The following is an 18,216-nucleotide window of genomic DNA, read 5'->3' on the forward strand; positions in this document are numbered from 1 at the left end:
TACGAACTTTCTACAGTTTCTCTGCAAAAGCAGCAAAGGGGGAGCATTACAACATGCCTAAAGTAAAAGCTTTTCCATGTTTGGGAATTCTAGTTGCATAAGATACATCAGAAATATTAATATATATTTGCACAGATCACCAAAAGGGTGTTGTTGCCGAACCTAAATCAGCCTTGGATATAGAGTGAAAGGTTGTTTTTAGCCAAGAACATTACTTTATTATTGAAACCTTTAGAATAAGTTTTGGGGAAAAATAGCTGCTCTTTGTGGACTATAATTAAGCCTCAACTTCATTCATTTGTTTCAGTCTCATTTTAAAGAAGTGAATATAATGAAATGGTTTCAGTCTCATTTTAAAGAAGTGAATATAATGAAAGTGGAGCTTCTTAAAGTGAGATTAATCTTGTCTGATTAAAATGAGGTGGGACTAAAATAGGAATTAAATGCATAAGCAAGAATTTGACAGACTGATGCCATCCATATATCTCGGCCAATTAATTCTAGAAATTGCCGAAAGCATTTGGAGGTCACCTAATAGCTCATCACAGATTTAAATGCATATTCAATGAAAAATGAATATTTTTTAAATCATCCATAATTATTTTTTAAGTGAAGAATCAAATTGTACATCATTTAAGTCTTTTACTGATTCCACATACTTCTAGAGAAGAAATATCTGCATAATAACATAAATATATAGTTTTTAAAACATCTATAGTTACTCTTTTTTTAGAGTAATTTCTAGTTCAGCAAACACTCATGTACTTCCCCATGAAAAATTGTAAGCATAGCTTACTCTTGAATTGTACCATCTCACCTGGTTTATTTTCATTTGGCTTATATTGCACTTCCTCAACGCAATCTGCAGGAAACCATCCCACATGTCCTCGGGTACTGCCTTCCCAGAATCCACCCTCGCCGATGCTCAAAACTAGAAGTAAAATAGGAAAATACCATTCAGTTTTTGTTGTTTAACGTACAAGTTTAAATAATAACCCCCAAACTTAAATAGGTAGGTTGCGACTAATGCAACTTCAAATTGATATTTGATTATGTTTAATATAAGTTCAAATTCTGTATTGCTAGACTGCATTGAGTTAGCATATGTGTAGTTGTCGTTGTGGTTTTAGACACTAATTGTCATGTGAGCAAAATGGGAAAAGGAAGGGTCCATGTGAGGTAAGCTAAAAAAAGAAGAAGCTCATTTTGAAGAATGGTAATAGAATACAGGAGATAGCAGGTACAGTCTGGATGTGGGCTTACCCTCCAGCTTGTCCTTTGTTCATTTAATTTACTTATTTTAAATATTTATGTGATCTATAGATTTTATGGCAGGTCATAATCCATTAGAACGCTATGAAAATCACTAAAACCACATAAAGTTAACTGCAGGATAGGGTAGATAACAATCTTGCTAGCACATCCTGAATTATGTGATAAAGAGGTTTTTGTCAGTGTAAGCTTACTTTTAAGAATTATACTTAGATTTTTTTGTTTTTATTTTGCTTTCTATAACTAGTGAAGTTTTATTGTTTCTTTCTCTTTCATTGCGGGCAGGCCAGATGAAGAGAGGGAGAGAGGGTAGTTTGGGTTCCCACGCTGGAGTAAGTTAGGCAGAGGGAGAATTAGGGAAGAGTTTGACATATGTCTTTTAGTGGGAGGTAAGGGTTTTTTTTTATAGGATCAGCTGGGGGAGATGGAATGAGGTCAGAGAGGGGCAAGGAGACTGGACAAGGGAGGCTTCTGTCAGCATCAGAGATTGGTTGCCATCATTCTAGGCAAGCTGTTGTCATCAAAGACAGATTAACATTGTCCTGGGCAACTTGTTGCCACCAGAGACTGGCTGCCATTGTTTTAGGCAAATTGTTATCACCAGAGACTAACCACGATCATTCTGGGCAAGTTGTTGCCATCAGAGACTGGCTACCATTGCTTTAGGCAAGTTGCCGTCACCAGAGACTGGCTGCCATCGTTCTAGGCAAGTTGCTGTCACCAGAGGCTGATTAACATCGTTCTGGGCAAGTTGTTTCATTAGAGATTGGCACTACATAATATAAGCATTTGTATACAATATTCATACTGTATTAATAAAACATGTTTTGACACAGGACTAAGAAAATTAATTTAAAACATACTTACAAGTAAAGTAAATAATCTAATATAAAAGGTGCCTTACATTCAAAGCATTTTTCACACAATTAACAGATGTTCCTTCAGTGAATCTTAAAATGGGTTATCAGGAATTCCAGAAAATGAATCTTTGAAAATTCAGTGAGGCTTCAAAGATACTGCTTCAAAGTGAGTGTTACATGAATCGCAAGTTAAGCCTTTTATAAAGTGGGTTGGAAATGATACCACTATTTTTATTCAAAGGAAAGGCACTTTTGCCAATGACTAACAGCTTTAATTGAAAAGCCATATTCATGCAACACACAATCCATATAGAGTACATTTTTGAATTTTATAAAAATGCTTTCACTGCTAAAGAAAAATGACAATGTTAGCACATGTTCCTAAAAGACTAAACGTGGATATAGACATTACTTTTTAAATGTGGGCACTGTAAAACTGAAAGATATTAAAATATTACTAAGGATTCTTTTTAAAGACACCTGACAGATCTTAATGATTGTTTCCTTGCCTTGGGTGAATCTGATTGGAATATTGTAAAGCTTCTCCGTCATTCTTCCTCAAAAAAGCACATTCCCTTGCACATTATAGTTAAGTATATTTAATTTTAATATATGTTTAATAAATCTTATATTATTATAATACATAATAGTTTATATATATAATTAATATATCATTCACTAATAATATATAGACACTTAAATAGATACTTCTTACTCTCCAAATTTCCACTTTATCATTAATTTGTTCACATCTCCAGACATTTGTTTTACAGAGCTTTTTTTCTTAACTTCCCCTTTCATCTCCTCTTTCATCTTTACGTCTTTCATCCATTTCAAAGCTTTCAATATAGTATCCAGTGATTTAGTCAATTTAGTATCAAGTTATTCAGCTAATTTAGTCCTTTTTCTGAAGCAAATCCCGATGGTGTAATTCTTCTCTTTGCAAATTGTTCTAGCAATCTTCTCCTCCCCTCCTGTTTTTGCTGGTTTTCTGATAGTTGCCATTGTAATATTGTTATCCAAAGTAAAAGTGTCTCAATTGCAAGGGAAAGAAAAAAAAATGCAAAACTTTCATTTTCTTTTTCTATTATGTCTTCCTGTGCCCTTAATATTTTTGTTTCAAATGGCAATCTCTAGTTATATTCAGCATCACTGTCTGACTCATATTACCTTTATCTTTTGTTTTGTAAAATGCATCAATTGACTGAGTCTTTAATAGTAAACAAGAATTATTCCCATAAAAGTCTGGTTTCTTTCTGTATTTTAATTCTAATTCCCTCAACAGCACTTTCATCACAAAATTACTTCTCAAAATAATTATCCCTTTTATCTGTTTTAAACTTTCTTGTTGAGCATTTTCTCAAAAGCTTTGAAGTCTTTAAAACTCTTTCTTCCTTTTTAGTCCAGAAAGAATGTTGACTCATTAGATGGAATTCTCTTGTATTGCCAGTCAGAAAATCTCTATTTAGCTATAAATTAATTACATTTGAAAAAGATTAAGAAAGTGAGCCTTGTGTGAACCTTTTGTCCATATAGATGTCAATTCTCCCCGCTAAACCAGATAGGAAACATGACTAGGTGAACTAAATTTATTGTAATTTATTTATATTTATTGTAAGGCTACATTAATAGTGTCTTCCAAGTCTGAAGTCTCACTATTACCATCACCACCATGTTTAACCATCTGATCCATTAGGGTGGGTTCTTCCTAAGTTTTTTCTCCAACCATTAAGTTCTTGGGACTTCTCCCTTTCTTGATTAATTGTTCCTAGGCAGCCTATCATTCCCTCATTTCCCAATGTCATCCTCATCTTCCAATATATTAGGCTGCATTATAGCTGTGAACTTGATTAAAAATCTTCAACTCCCAGCAGCTCAATTCATGAGTCAATCATGAAAATCTCATTCCCTGCAGCTGTCTGGAGTACAAGTGGGCAATCTCACAATCTCTCCTTTATCTGGAAAGATGGTGGTGGTCAGAATTCATCATCTGACTTATCTCCACTGCAATGCTGTCTACACTCCTTCAGGGACATCTAGTCTGCCATAGATTCTTATCTGGAAGACCCTAACCTACTTTTCCAAGGTCCCAATTTTTACTACCATAAATTGTCATCACTAAAACAAATTGTCTGCACAATTCTGACCTTTGTAAGTATAGAAACATCATGGCATCTGAATATCTTTCTCAGGTTTCTTCATTGTCATGCCACCAAATGCTAATCTTCAGTGCCTTTCTTGATTGCTAATTCATTAATTGTTGCTAATTGATGCTAAAAGACAACAGTTATCCATCACTTCAATATATTTACTTTCAATTTTAAAGCTGGTTGTGAAGTTTATCTTTAATAATCAAGCCTCAACTATCTGTTTTTTCATCCCTTGAACTTTTCAACTGTTCATCTGAAGGTGTAAAATCTGGGCAATCAAATTATGGGAGAAGAGAGGAAACTGAGGAATATTTTGTAGAAGCCATTTGAGAAGTAGTCCAGTAGCTTACTATGAATCACATTTATCTCACAAAATATATTTAAAGTTGTAGATTAAGCATAGTAATAGCAATGGCACCTAGGCTTATATACTACTTCATAGTGCTTTACAGCCCTCTCTATGTGATTTACAGAGTCAGCATTTTGCCTCCAACAATCTGGGTCCTCATTTTACTGACCTAGGAAGGATGGAAGGATGAGTCAACCTTGAGCCAGTGACAATCAAACTGCTGGCAGTCAGCAGAATTAGCCTGCAATACTGCATTCTAACCACTGTGCTACCATGGCATAAGTTGGTTTGTATTGATAATATTGTTAATTTAACATAGGAATTTAGTAGGAAAAAAGCAATAAAAGTTAAGTTATAGCAATGTCTGAATTAGACATTGTCTGAGACTCCACCTTGATTACTGGGATTGCTTTGGTGGAAAAAACACCCCCACCAAATATCAAATTTATTTTTATCAGCTGTGGATTTCTTTGTGTCATGAGTGTTAGACAGAAATGATGTCACTGGGCATGACTAATGGCTCAAAATAACAGATATATTTAACTAGATTACCTAATAGTTTATTAATGCAGTAATTTGTATGTATTTTTAAATCTTTACTTGAACTTGACCCAGTTTCAGCTTTCTTGGAACAATGTCTACCCTCCAAATCATTTGATGCATGATTTAAGCTTGCCCAGCCTTGTATTTCCAGATATGTTAAACCACAACTGCACAAATTACAATTCAGCATAATAAATGGATATTAATTAGCATGGTCCTGCTCTCACCTGGCCCCATTAATTTCCAATATGGTATCTTGTAATACTGTTGAGAATACGATACATTGGGAGATGGAAAACTGTGAGACAAGAAACTAGGAAACTACCTCATTGGCACAGTGTAGGAACACAAAAGGAGAAAGCGCTACATACACCAAATATCAATACCACAGAATACTCATATCCATCATCAATTCGTTTATTCATGTTCTATAACTTTTGCTTTTTAAAGAATGTTTATAAGTATTACTTTTTTGTAGTTCATTGCGACTGCTGGTTTTAGAATATTGGTACAGATGGAACAGAGTACAACTGGATGTTTTGCTCAGGAGTTCCTGGTCTCCATGACAATCATCTTTCTCTTCCAGGTAATTTCTGGCCTGACACATCCAAGCAGCAGGCTACCTGCTGGACCTTGTTTTTGCTTAGGAACAGCTGTGTTCTGACTTGGACATGGAAGGTATTACATCCATCCAGCACTTTGTTCTAGTCAGATCAGTTCCTGGCTCAGACAATAACAACTACCGCCAACTGGTACTTAGGGGAGTTTCTGAATGAACTGGCAGATGGTTCCACTGCATACCTGGTCAAGTCTTAGCAGCAGGGAGATCCCTCTTTGATTGCCTTTGGAGCTCTTCCAGACAATATTTGGAGAGTAAGCTGACAGTGTATGGATTTTTATATATACATTGTTCTATTTTTACTTTGAATTTAATTATTTTGCTGTTTCTTATAGTTGTTAACTGATAAAAGTCCCTGTGAATTAGGACACTATATAAATTTAATAAACAAATTTTAACAAACTAAACAAATCTTAAACAGTGTATTATTTATTGAAAATCTCCTAATCCTGACACTTTGCAGGCTTCATGTCTTGCCTCACCTGTTTATATAAACTGCTGAAATAGATATGAACACATAAACAAATACATGTATAAATATTTATACATTAATATTTTAATGGATCCCCTTTTAAAACAGTTATTGCTAATATTATGAACTATTATGGTCTCTTAGGTAGACACACAGTATGTTACACATGATTTTAGTCACTATTTCCCAGAAAAAAATGGATTAAATTTCATTTAATTGTAACAGGCTTAAAACACTGCAGAAGTTTTAGGTGATTTCCAATGACAGCAGGACAATCTGTTTAAATCAAACAATGGTGAAGTGATTTATCTTTTGAATTAATAAACTGGATTCCAAACTGAACTCTATGGCAATACAAACTGCATTTTCCCCTCATTCTGGAGCGTGCTGATGCTTGGACCAGCAAAGATATTCTCTCATGTCCTAGATAGGATTTCAACCTATCTAAAACAGGAAACAGAATTTATGTATATGCTATAAACACTTAACAGAAAGTGTTAAAAGAATATATGTTTGCATGGAATGAAAGAACGCAATAGAAAACTAATTTTGCACTGTTGCCAAGAAAACTACATGGAAATGTCAGTGAAGACATCAGAATTCAAACTTGACTTTAAGGCGGCTATTTTTAGTCTATTACTATACACAGCTAGGAATATATAATGAAGCAGATTAAGATACATGCCCACACCACAGGGCAAGTGCTGGCATGGGTAGAAGAGGCAAAGGGCAACATTTGCACAACTGTTACTCAGCATGCAAGGACAAACCAGTTTCACACCTTATACAAGAGCTCCATAACAGTTGTATTTATAGATTGTATCACTGGATATAATCTCTACTAAAAATTGTAGAATATTTAGAGTTGTGTATTAATCAGCAAAAAAGACAGCCCTGCAGGCAGTCACACCAGCGAAGAGGGACATCATCACATGAAGATATCTAAAGGACTGCATCTAAGGGAGTATAGTGGTTTATGAAGCTATAACAGCAGAGAGATGGATAAGGTCTGAAGACCAGGAAAAGGATTTTTAGCTAAGGTTCTTAACTTTAAATTTAAGATTTATCTGAATGATTTTAGGAAAAGAAAATGCAGCATTTACATGGGGATCTCCCACCTCTTTCTTTTCTCTGGAGGTTTTTTATATACATAATGGCTGGAAAATCTCTTTAAGATTAATGTACCATTATTCAGGGAATGGTAGTTGGAGTATGAGTTTGCCTCTATCAGCTTTCTCCATTAGAGTAAAAGTCCTTAGACCCAGAGCAAATTATGTGTTGGGTACAACAGGCAATCACTATGAGTAGTGAAGCCAAAACCCTAGTTAAAGTTTTATCATCATACCCTTGAGAAAAGAATGAAAACCTTGCGTTCACTATGATTGTTTCTCATGTCTTTTCCATAGTGCCAGGAATTATAGAAAAAAGAAAAGAAAGGGGTGTAGGAGCAACACTGTGCTGTGCTTTTCATTCTTTCCCCATTTTTCCCAAATCTGGTAATTTATTAGAATGCAATTCTCATCATACATCAATAATGTTATCCATGATAGTTGTGGACCGACAAACTAGTGCAACATACAGTATATGGAGGATGACAGATGGAGAAGATTATATTAGCTACTACTGGTTCTTTGGGAATCAGGGATGCTTTTCTAGTATTGTGATTACTAAGTGAGAAAGCATATTGTTCAGCTTGCTCTTGCGGCAACAAATGGAAACCATGATGGCCTGAGCACAGTTTTGTGTTATGTTGGTTATAACAGAACATATTAGTTAATCCATCTGTTTGCAAGCAACTTCAAGCAAATCTTTCTTTATTAATATGTGTCCTGCCCCTCTATTTGCTACTATAATTATTAAATGCTAATAACTACAATAATAAATAGATAGGCAAGGCGTTCTATCTATCTATCTATCTATCTACCTACCTACCTACCTACCTACCTACCTACCTACCTACCTATCTATCAAATTTTTACGGCTGCCCATCTCATAAGAAATGACTGGGCAGCATACCATTATTCAAGTCTATATATTAAATGTTTACTAAATAATGCTGTTTTTTGTGCCACTTTGACCATATCGTCTCTTTTGCAAACATCTCTCTGCCCTCAATATTTCAAGGGTGTTTTCTTATCAAGAAAATATTTGGTTAAAAGAAACCTAGGTCAATGGATAGGTTGATTCAGCATTAAGGACAGCTTTTGAATGTTCATATTTAATTAGCATATAGTTTATATAATTTTCACAAAAATTATGGCCTATTTGTGGACTAGTCTTTTCATCAGCATGACTAAGATCCTTTAATACAAATATTAACAATCATGAGCAACTATATTATTTTGAAAAGTAAATAACATGGTATATATCATTTATCTCCTAATTCTATACTGTAAACACATGGAAATAGATAAAACTGCTAATATAACACTTATATCCCAAACTGATAGTTGTAATAAGGGTCTGGAGGGAGAAATGTAGAAGAAAAGTTAAGTGGTTCCAAGTATGTTAAGCCTGAAGATGCAAAAACTGGGGTGAAACACAATATCTGCCTTCACACATTATTAAAAGCATAAGGTGGAACAATTTTTTTTAGAAATTTAGAAAAGACAGTATGAGAAGCAATAGGATGAAATTACAAGGAAACACATTTTGGTTGAACAGCAACATAAAAGTCTTCTTACAACAAGAGCTGTACAATGATGGAACAGACTTCCATCTAGATGATAGACTCAAAATCCAGATGGATCTCAACAGACTTGAACATTGGACCCTATCTAACAAAATGAAATTCAATGTAGAGAATTACACTTAGGCAAGAAAAACCAAACGTACACATGCAGATTAGATGAAAGCTGGCTTAATAGCAGTAACTGTGAGAGGGATCTTGGAGTCCTAATAGACAATCAATTAAATATGAGCCAGCAATGTGCAGCAGCTGCCAAACAAACTAATGCAATCCTATATTGCATTAAGAGAGGGATTGACTCAAGATCACATGAGGTACTATGGCAGTACCACTCTATAAGGCCACACCTACAATACTGCATCGAGTTTTGGTCACCACATTATAAAAAAAGATGTTGAGATGTTAGAAAGAATGCAGAGAAGAGCAACAAAATCAATTAGGGGCCTGGAGGCTAAAACATATGAAGAATGGTTACAAGAACTGGGCATGGCTAGTCTAGCGAACAGAGGGACCAGGGTGACATGATAGCAGTGTTCCAATATATGAGGGATGTCACAGAGAAGAGGGGGACAATCTATTTTTCAAAGCACCTGAAGGCTAGGCAAGGAACAATGGATGGAAACTGACCAAGGAGAGGTTTAATTTAGAGATAAGGAGAAATTTTCTGACAGTGAAAACAATTAACTAATGGAACAGCTTGCCTTCAGAAGTTGTGGGTGCTTCATCACTGGAGGTTTTCAAGAATAGACTGGACAGCCACTTGTCAGAAATGGTATAGGGCACGGGTCGACAACCCACGGCTCCAGAGCCACATGCGGTTCTTTGAGCCACCTCCTGCGGCTCCAGAGCCTGCTCTGCCATTTGCAGAGAGAGAGGGGGGGCACTTCTCTCTCTCTCTCTCTCTCTCTCTCTCTCTCTCTCTTTTATGGGACTTGCCCCCTTGCAGGGTTCCTGATTGGCCCTGTGCCCAGGTGCCCCATCCCCTGGGAGAAGGGCAGCCAGGAAATCCCTTTCCCAGGCTGGCTCAGTCCGAGGCGCACGTGGCCGGGGAGCCAGCCAGGGTGCCGAGGTGCACATGGCCAGGGAGCAGCCCATCAAAGCCTCTGCTAGCATAGGAGGCTCCAGCATCGCCGGTGTACAGAGCCGACCAGTCGGCGGGCCGTTGCAGTGATTCCGGCCCAAAGACGCCGGTGGCGCAGAAGGTGGCCGGCTCGGCTGCCCAGGGAGTGGCCCGGGGATGGCCCAGGGAACGATGCCATTGCTGGCCACCACCCCAGCCGGAGCTCCACACTGCCCATGGTCACCCTCTGCCCATGGGATTAGCCATGGTGCCGCTGGGGGGGGCTAGTGCCACGACAGGCCATCCCTGGATAGCAGCAGCGATGGCGGTAGCAAGCACTGCTCTGGGGTGCCCAGGCAGCATAGCAGAGGCGGACGCGGGGGTGGCAGGGGTGGCAGGCAGGATGTGCAGTGTGTCAGGCAAAAGGCTCTCCAGGCTCTTGTTGGCCTGCTGGCAGTGCAGCGCCACCTGGGCATCCATGACACACTGCCACTCTTGTGGCCCTTCAGCCATGAGAGCACGCCGTGGTTGCAGCAGTGCATGCATTTGGGCATCCGCTGCAAGGGCACCCGGGCCGGCTGAGCCACCGGGCTGCCTATGTAAAGGTACGGGGAGCTGTACCCGTTCATGGAGCCCTCTCACCGCAGCTGCTAGATCCACCTCAGTTGCGCCAGGGCCATGCTTGTCCAAACGCAGCGGCGCTTCCCTGGCTCTCTTGGCACCGAACCAGGCACTGAACATTCCCTCGGCTCAAGTGCAAGTTGGCTGATGGCTCCCTCGCCTGCCTTCCCCACCTCTCAGGACGGTCTGTGGTGCCCTGGGCACCTTTCAGCACCTTCTGCTGCCTCCTGCCCCCTCCCCACCCCTTCAGTGCTGGCTGCCCACTCGCCCCCCTGGCTCGAGAGCAGAGGCCCTGACTGTCTTTTACGCTGGCCAGCCCAGCATCCACATGATGACGTGGGGCAGGGCTGGTGAGAGAGACACACCTTCCTGGCCCAGCACAAATGCCTGCAGTCCAGGTGGGCATGGAGGTTGGGAGGGGGAGAGGCTGGCTGGACGCTCTTGTGGGGTCCCACCTGGCCCTTGTACCGCCTGCGCTATGCCAGCTGTCCCCAGTGCTGCCCAGCTGAGCGCCCGCAGGGTCCGGTCAGACTGGGCGGAGAGGCTCAGACAGGGCATGGGGGGTGCAGAGAAGCTGCCCCCAATTGCTAGGGCAGAGGAGAGGAGCCCAGTCATTCGCCAGAGTCCCAGTATGTCTTGCTGGGCATGGACCTGATAGGTTTGTTCACCAGGTCCCGGGCCGGTCTCTCCTCCCCCCCTCTCTCCCTCCACATGATTGCAAGCTCGCTGCCTGCCCAGGGAGGGCAGAGCGGGGGGGCGCTCAGCCATCATTCTTGCTGCTGTGCCTGGGCGGCAGGGCTGCTACCCTCTTTGTGGCAGCAGCATCGCCTTCCATGCGGGTACCATCGCAAGCTAGGCATGCCCCCGCATGCTCATGGGAAGGATGGGAAAAGGGGTGGTCAGTGCTGGTGTTGGGGGTGGGGGAGGGAGTTGGGAGAGGAAGGAGGGATCCATGGGGGTGGGGAGTGTGGGAGGAAGAGTCTGAATCCAAGAAGCTCAAATCTGGGTGTGCTCCCAGCAAACATGTGCCAAAGAAATGAGGGGAGAAGGAAGAGAGGAAGAGAAACAGCGGGTGGGGGGGAAGCCCTCCGTTTCTTCTTCTTCTGGTGCAAACTCTGTGCTGAAGCCAGAATGGGGGGGATGAGGAGGAGGAAGAGGAAGAGTGGCGATTGACAAACTGTGCCAGTGAATCTCTTTGGGGGAAGGGGCGCAGGATGGAGAGGAGGGCAGCTTGCCTTGGAGAGGGAGAGAAAGAGAGAGAGGGGGGAGAGAGGGAGAGGAGAGAGGGAGAGAGACAGACCCTTTTGACATCTAAAATGAAGATAACACTGCATATATCCTTTTTTACCTTTATAATATACATACATACATACATACATACATACATACATACATATATGTATATGTGTGTGTGTGTGTGTGTGTGTATAAAAGTAAAAAAGGATATATGCAGTGTTATCTTCATTTTAGATATCAAAAGGGTTTTGCAGCTCCCAGTGTTTTGTTTTCGGTGGGAAACCGGTCCAAGTGGCTCTTTGAGTGTTTTGGGTTGCCTACCCCTGATATAGGGGGTTGGATTAGATGACCTACAAGGTCCTTCCAACTCTGTTATTATTCTATTCTAAGACTTCGCTAAGAGATGTTGGACTATCATTTGATGGAGGCCAGATGACAGAGACGCTGTAATAGTAGATTATTGCAGTCGGAAAAGGATTGGATCATAAGGATCTGTCCAAACCTTATGTGATTTTATAGTTCAATGGCTTGAATTATTTATTTAGTCTCACTTGATAAAGTTCTGAAGCTGTCAACCAGGTCTTGATGAAATTAGTCCTTGCTCCAGCAGCAGTTTTTGAAGCAGTTTTTATTTTTAATTGATTGAGCTAATTTTCTATCATTTGCTACTATTTTTACCTCAAGTTTTTTCTTTCGTTTTACAGCCATATTATATTTCTTCTGGTCGAGTATTGCCTCTTGCAGATGCTGCAGATTATTACAGCAGAATGTCATGCAGGCTTTGATCAGTTTAACCTTGGCTGTAATGTATTCAGGATCAAACCAGAAATTTGATTTTGATTTACTTCTGGTATTGCTTGTTTTATCCATTAACAGTTCTAGGATAATGCTGATCTTTTGTGGAAAAACAGTATTTCTCTCTTATCCTTTGCAGGTCAAATAGGCTGTTTAAGCGGGAATCTACAGCAAGCTAAAAGAATGGGCAGTAACTTGCTCACACTCGCTGCTGCTGTCCAAGACTATTTCAAAATGCATGGATATATTCTGCCTAGATACAAGAGCATTACAAGATAATTTTGCAATAAGAGAGGAGTGATCACTATCAGGATAAAATCAATTTCAACATCAATAATTAAGTGTAGTAAATTTGGAGATCTTATCTTACAATCATGCCTATTCCTTGAAGACAGGACAAGAAAACTTCAACTCTTTTATCTGCCCATTTACTTAGTAATCATAAGCTAAAAATCCAGAGTTCTGGAATAGCATTATGTGGGGACGGTTGCCTGCTTCAAAAAATTATACATGACTATCCAAGATTTTTTGAACAGAAAAGAAACTGACCTTTTACCCTGTCGCCTTTGTGCAAATGAATTTCCCCTTCTCCTTGAGGTTGATATGGCTTCACAACAATAAATAGTCTTCCAGGTACAGCACTATACAGTTTGCGTTTTTGACCCTGATAATCCAAAGCAGATATAATGTCCTTGTTGGCACTGGGATTATAATTGGCACTGAAAGACAGCAGAATAGAATGGTTGTGTTTCATTTTTTAACTTTCTTATAACATATTTATCTTTTAAATAAATATTTGTTCCCAACAGCATAGCATAAAACCATGCAGCATTATCTGCTACCTATCTAGCAGCTTAGACAATTTAAAAAAAACTTTTGATAGATTTTTAAGGAGAGAAGGTTGGCTAATTGCAGTATTTTTTGCACTGAAAGCACCATGAATTTCTGATACATTCGCTTTCTTTTGTGAGATTTACTGTATTTAAAGCAGCTACATTGATCTGCTTTCCTCCTCTCCTTCAAATGGAAGGGAAGTATGTTCCTTAAAAATTGCTGCTCCCTGCAGCCAATCTTTTGCCACATTTCAAGAATTACACTGGTAGTATTGCTGCCTGCATAAAAAAATAACGCAGTGGGGTGCGGGGAGCTATCAGTTATTTTGGATGCTCACAGTATGAAAGGATATTTCTTGTTGTTTTTTTCCAGCCCACTTTCTGACTGAATAAAGCAGCAGGCAACGTCCTTTCCTGCTACAAGCAGCATGTGCAGAATCTCCACCAAGGCCCTTTTCTCTTCCTTTTAATTCAATATTTGCATTGGGAGAGAAAGTTGCCTGTTGCTAACTCAAGTGTCTTTTCTGCTGACATAATTCTTTTCTTCTTCATTTCCTTCCCTCAATTTACCCATTCCTGTTAAAAGAACTACATCCCGCATCCATCATTTGGAAATTTCTTGATTAGCTTAACAGAATTAACAGAGTTGGAAGGGACCTTGGAGGTCTTCTAGTCCAACCCACTGCTCAGGCTCGAGACAAGTCATTCTATTTATGGTCAATATTCCACAAAATGGGTATAGCATAAATAACGCCTCCCCCACCCCCCAAAAAACCAGGCTGGTCAATGAAACATGCAGTCCTTCCAGCAGCCATAGCAAAACAGTTTATGGGAGGTCCAGAATCTCCCAATCAAACAAAAGGATGTGGTCCAACAGTAGGCTAATTGGATCCCTGCAGTCCACTGAAGGCTCTTCCTTCATGCACACTAGAATATCCCTTTTTCTTTTAATGCTGGCCTATCTTTTTCTGTTTACATATCAGGCTGACACAGAGATGGATGCTGTGAGGATATGTCCTCAGAGTATGCTAATGGCTATCCTGGAACTGGAGCAATGAGGCTGCATAGATGAGTCCTTATAAGCTAGCAACACTGTGGGCCAAAGTCAGTTTCAAAGTTCAGCTATATGCTGTAAAATCGTAATTATCGCCCACTTCTAGCAATTATCATGCTTTTGAGAAAAACATACCGTGTTTTCCTGATGACCTACACTGAAAATAAGCTCTAGTTTTGGGGTGAGGCTCATGCCTAAAAATCAAGCTAGGGCGGGGGTGCCCTTCTTCTCTGGCCCACTTCTTCTGTAGCGTCCCCCAGCCAGCATTTCACAGTCAGAAACCTTTCCAGAAGGCCTCTGACTATGAAATGCAGGCCGGAGCTCCATTCTCAACTGCAGAATGAAGCTGCTCCTTCGGCCACAGAAGAAGTGGGCTGGCTGTGTGGGGCTGTCAGTTCCGCTGCCGCGAGGTAAATGAAAAAGACCCTCCCCCAAATAAGACCTGGTGCCTCTTTTGGAGGCAAAACAAAAATAAGACCAGGCCTTATTTTGGGGGGAAACACAATAGAAACAAACTGCAGATGGGAAATAACTCTAGATAATGAAGTCTCCACTCCTCTTTCATTTTTGAAATTATAACACAAATTGAGACCCACAATAATAGCCTGCGGTTTTCAGAAAGCCTTAAATACACGCATCACCCAAACAGATCAAGACATATCATCCCTAATAACAGAGTTTACAAGTTGAAGGGCACATGCTACTTACAAGCAGCCTCCCTTGTGCAACTTTATTCACTTTGCAAATGAGCAAAGTTCCTTATGTCTCCTGGGTCCCCACATAAAGCAGTAAGATCAGAGAGGGGAAGAGATACATAATCCATAGTTTATGGAGGAAAAGCTAAACTCTCTGTATCAGACTATCAGAGAGTTCCAGGGGAGCTATTCTAGAAAACTAGTTACAAACTCATCCTTGTTCCTCCTTTACATTCAAAAAGAACTGTTAGCTAGCTCCATAACAGCTTCCCAGACTCTTGAAAGCTATTGGTAATGCCCATGTTCTATGTTCCATTAGAATTCCAACCAATGCACACCACAGGAAGAAGCATTTATTTATATTCATTTGGGGGATGAGAAATACTGGTGCAGAAAAAGAAGGCATAGAGGAGACGGTATAGCAGGAGACTTGTAGAAATTACAGTAAAATTCTCATATTAAAAAGCCAACAGAGCAAAGTTACCAGATGTGCCGTTGCTGCTGGCGCTTTGCATCCTCTCCTAGCCTGTTTAATGATGGAGAGCGGCTCCGCGAGGATGAAGTGTAACTTCCGACAGTTTTCACAGTTCCATTAGGATTATTCTGCATCTGTTGGAATAGGTGAGGTGAAAGGCTACGGTGTGAAGAGGGTAAAGGGGAGGCTGACCAGTTGGGAAGATTGATGTTCAAATTGTTATCGCTATTAGACCGAAGCAAGAGGCGAGGTGTGGCCAAAGTGCTATGAGGTTTCCGTCGTCTGTTTGAGTAGGTGGGAGCCTCTCTGAATGGCACTGCAATCAAAGAGAGAAAAGCATTGATCTTTTAAAAAGACTTTTCATAGCCTGCAAACATTTCAGTGCCATGTAGTATCCTTTTAACTTTTGCATATAGAATATTAAAAGTTGATAGCCTATCAAGGTGAACGTTGAAATTGTATTTAAAGAGCAATTCAAATTAAAAATCATTTCCACAGGAAAACTTTTAAAAAGAACCAGATTTAATAAGATTAGAATAATCTTGTACTCATTACAGGTACTCTTGGACCACAATTAGGACCAGCATTTTCATTCCTAAGCAAGGTGGTTGTTAAGTGAGTCACGGCCAATTGTACATCCTTCTTTGCTATGGTTCTTAAGCAAATCACTGCAGTGAAGTGAATCACATAGTCCCTAAGTGAATCTGGCTTTCCCCACTGAATTTGCTTGTTGGAAGTCGGTTGAGAAAGTTATCCTGTGGTAAGATGGGCGGCCAATAAATTTAATAAATAGATACATGATAAATAGATAGATAGATAGAATAAACAGAACAAATGTAATAAATAAATAAATGCTGTGATGGTTGCAAATACATGCCAATTGTCATGTGAATTTTGATCACATGACAGTGTGGAGGCTGAGACAGTCATTAAGTGTGAGGACCAGTTGTAAATCACTTGTAATTTTAAATGGTCACTAAAACAAATGTTTTTAAGTCATAAATTCTATCTGTTTAGATAGAATACTGTAATAATATATCTCTGTTCAGCAATGAAGATAAAATATCTGACCAATGAACAATGAGAAGTATGAATAGTTTCATTATGTTATATATGGCAAGAGTAGAAAGTTTCTCATCCTGCAAAATAACTTATTTATGACAGAAAACAACTGGCTGACAGATTTTTCTCACCCACAATTGGCTCTTAAGCTATGCTAGCTTGCTTTGCAGTTACAAGAGACACAGAATAAAATACGAGATTCGAAGTTAAAAGAAACAAAAAATGCTAGTATCCTCAAGCAGGGGTTTTCATTTACTGATGTTTCTGCAAATCCAGGAGTGTCAATCTCTGCATAATCACCAGGCTTAACCTTATTGCCCTGTTCAGCAATTTCATGCTGCCAAACAAGTGTCCTTACTGCTGTTCCCTTGGACTGAGGTGAATAAGGGGAGGATAGAAAGGTTGTTCAGCTGTCCAACAGAGTACAGTAAAAACATTGGTTCCAAAAACTCACTACCCATAATCCTGTTACATGGGTGATGTGGCAAAGCCACCTTTCTGATCACTCCTAAAAATGGGAGAGGGTGATGGAGGGATCTAGAGGGGAGATACCAGAAGGCAGGACAAAATGAAGCTCCCTTGATACTAGAACACTACTTGCTCTGTCTCTTCAGGCAAGCTCACCAAAACTGATTAATTATAGCAGGGGTGTCAAACTGCCGGCCCGCGGGCCAGTTTCATCATACCGGAGCCGCGCCCACCCCATTGCCGGCAATGGCAAAAAAGCTCCGATATGTTGAGCGACGTCATGTGATGTCGCGAGTTTGACATGTCTGAATTATAGCATTTGCTCGGGAACAGCAGCTGTACTGAAAGTTAATGACGTGGCATCCATGTAGCACCATGAGAAACAACAGCGCAGGTGAGATCTCAGCAATCTTGTTTGTGGAAGGAATCTGAGGTTTTATAAAATGTACTGGCTTTGCATGTTGGCCTATGTTCAGGAGGCTACCCAGCATGCAAAGTTCTCACCTTTTTCAGAACTACATGTTGGTTATCTGCTAAATCAACAGAAACTATGACCTCTTTCAAACATAACCAAAAATGTATTTCCACCAGTGAATCTATTATGGCACTTGTTAAAAAATTTTCAGTTAACTTCACTCATTCTCACTCAATCATCTGGGGGGGGGGAATCCTTAAATAAATACTCAGCTGGTTGTTAAATATTAAAAATTATAACATGAAAAAGAAAAACTTTTTTTAAAAAAATGGAAATCAAATGATTGTAAGCTAGGCTGAAGCAGCTTTCAAATTTTAGTGCTATTTGTGCCAAATCCACATTTAACAATTACACTGACATTATATTTTACCAAAAAAGAGAGAGAGAGAGAATACACAAATATTAGGACATGAACAAAAACGAATGCAAGCAGCTCAAATGGGGAACTGTTATAAAGGAATATTACACAAAAAGCCACGCCCTGCAAT

The 18,216-nt window shown here is 39.8% G+C and overlaps 1 protein-coding gene across 6 annotated transcripts in view; it reads right to left on the reverse strand.

Moving 5' to 3' along the window:
• Window positions 1–18,216, reverse strand: part of SHANK2 (SH3 and multiple ankyrin repeat domains 2) — a 389,771-nt gene that overhangs the window by 232,874 nt on the left and 138,681 nt on the right. For all 6 annotated transcript variants that reach the window (XM_039356871.1, XM_039356867.1, XM_039356868.1 and 3 more), the window contains 3 exons: window positions 15,733–16,039; window positions 13,216–13,385; window positions 818–931 (listed from right to left, as the gene is read on the reverse strand). In XM_039356871.1, coding sequence (XP_039212805.1) covers window positions 818–931; window positions 13,216–13,385; window positions 15,733–16,039 — 591 coding nt within the window. The remainder of the gene's footprint in view (window positions 1–817; window positions 932–13,215; window positions 13,386–15,732; window positions 16,040–18,216) is intronic.

This window comes from Crotalus tigris, unplaced genomic scaffold (genome assembly GCF_016545835.1).
Source record: "Crotalus tigris isolate CLP2741 ecotype Arizona unplaced genomic scaffold, ASM1654583v1 scf7180000018831.1652172, whole genome shotgun sequence".
In the NCBI taxonomy this organism is placed as follows: domain Eukaryota; kingdom Metazoa; phylum Chordata; class Lepidosauria; order Squamata; family Viperidae; genus Crotalus; species Crotalus tigris.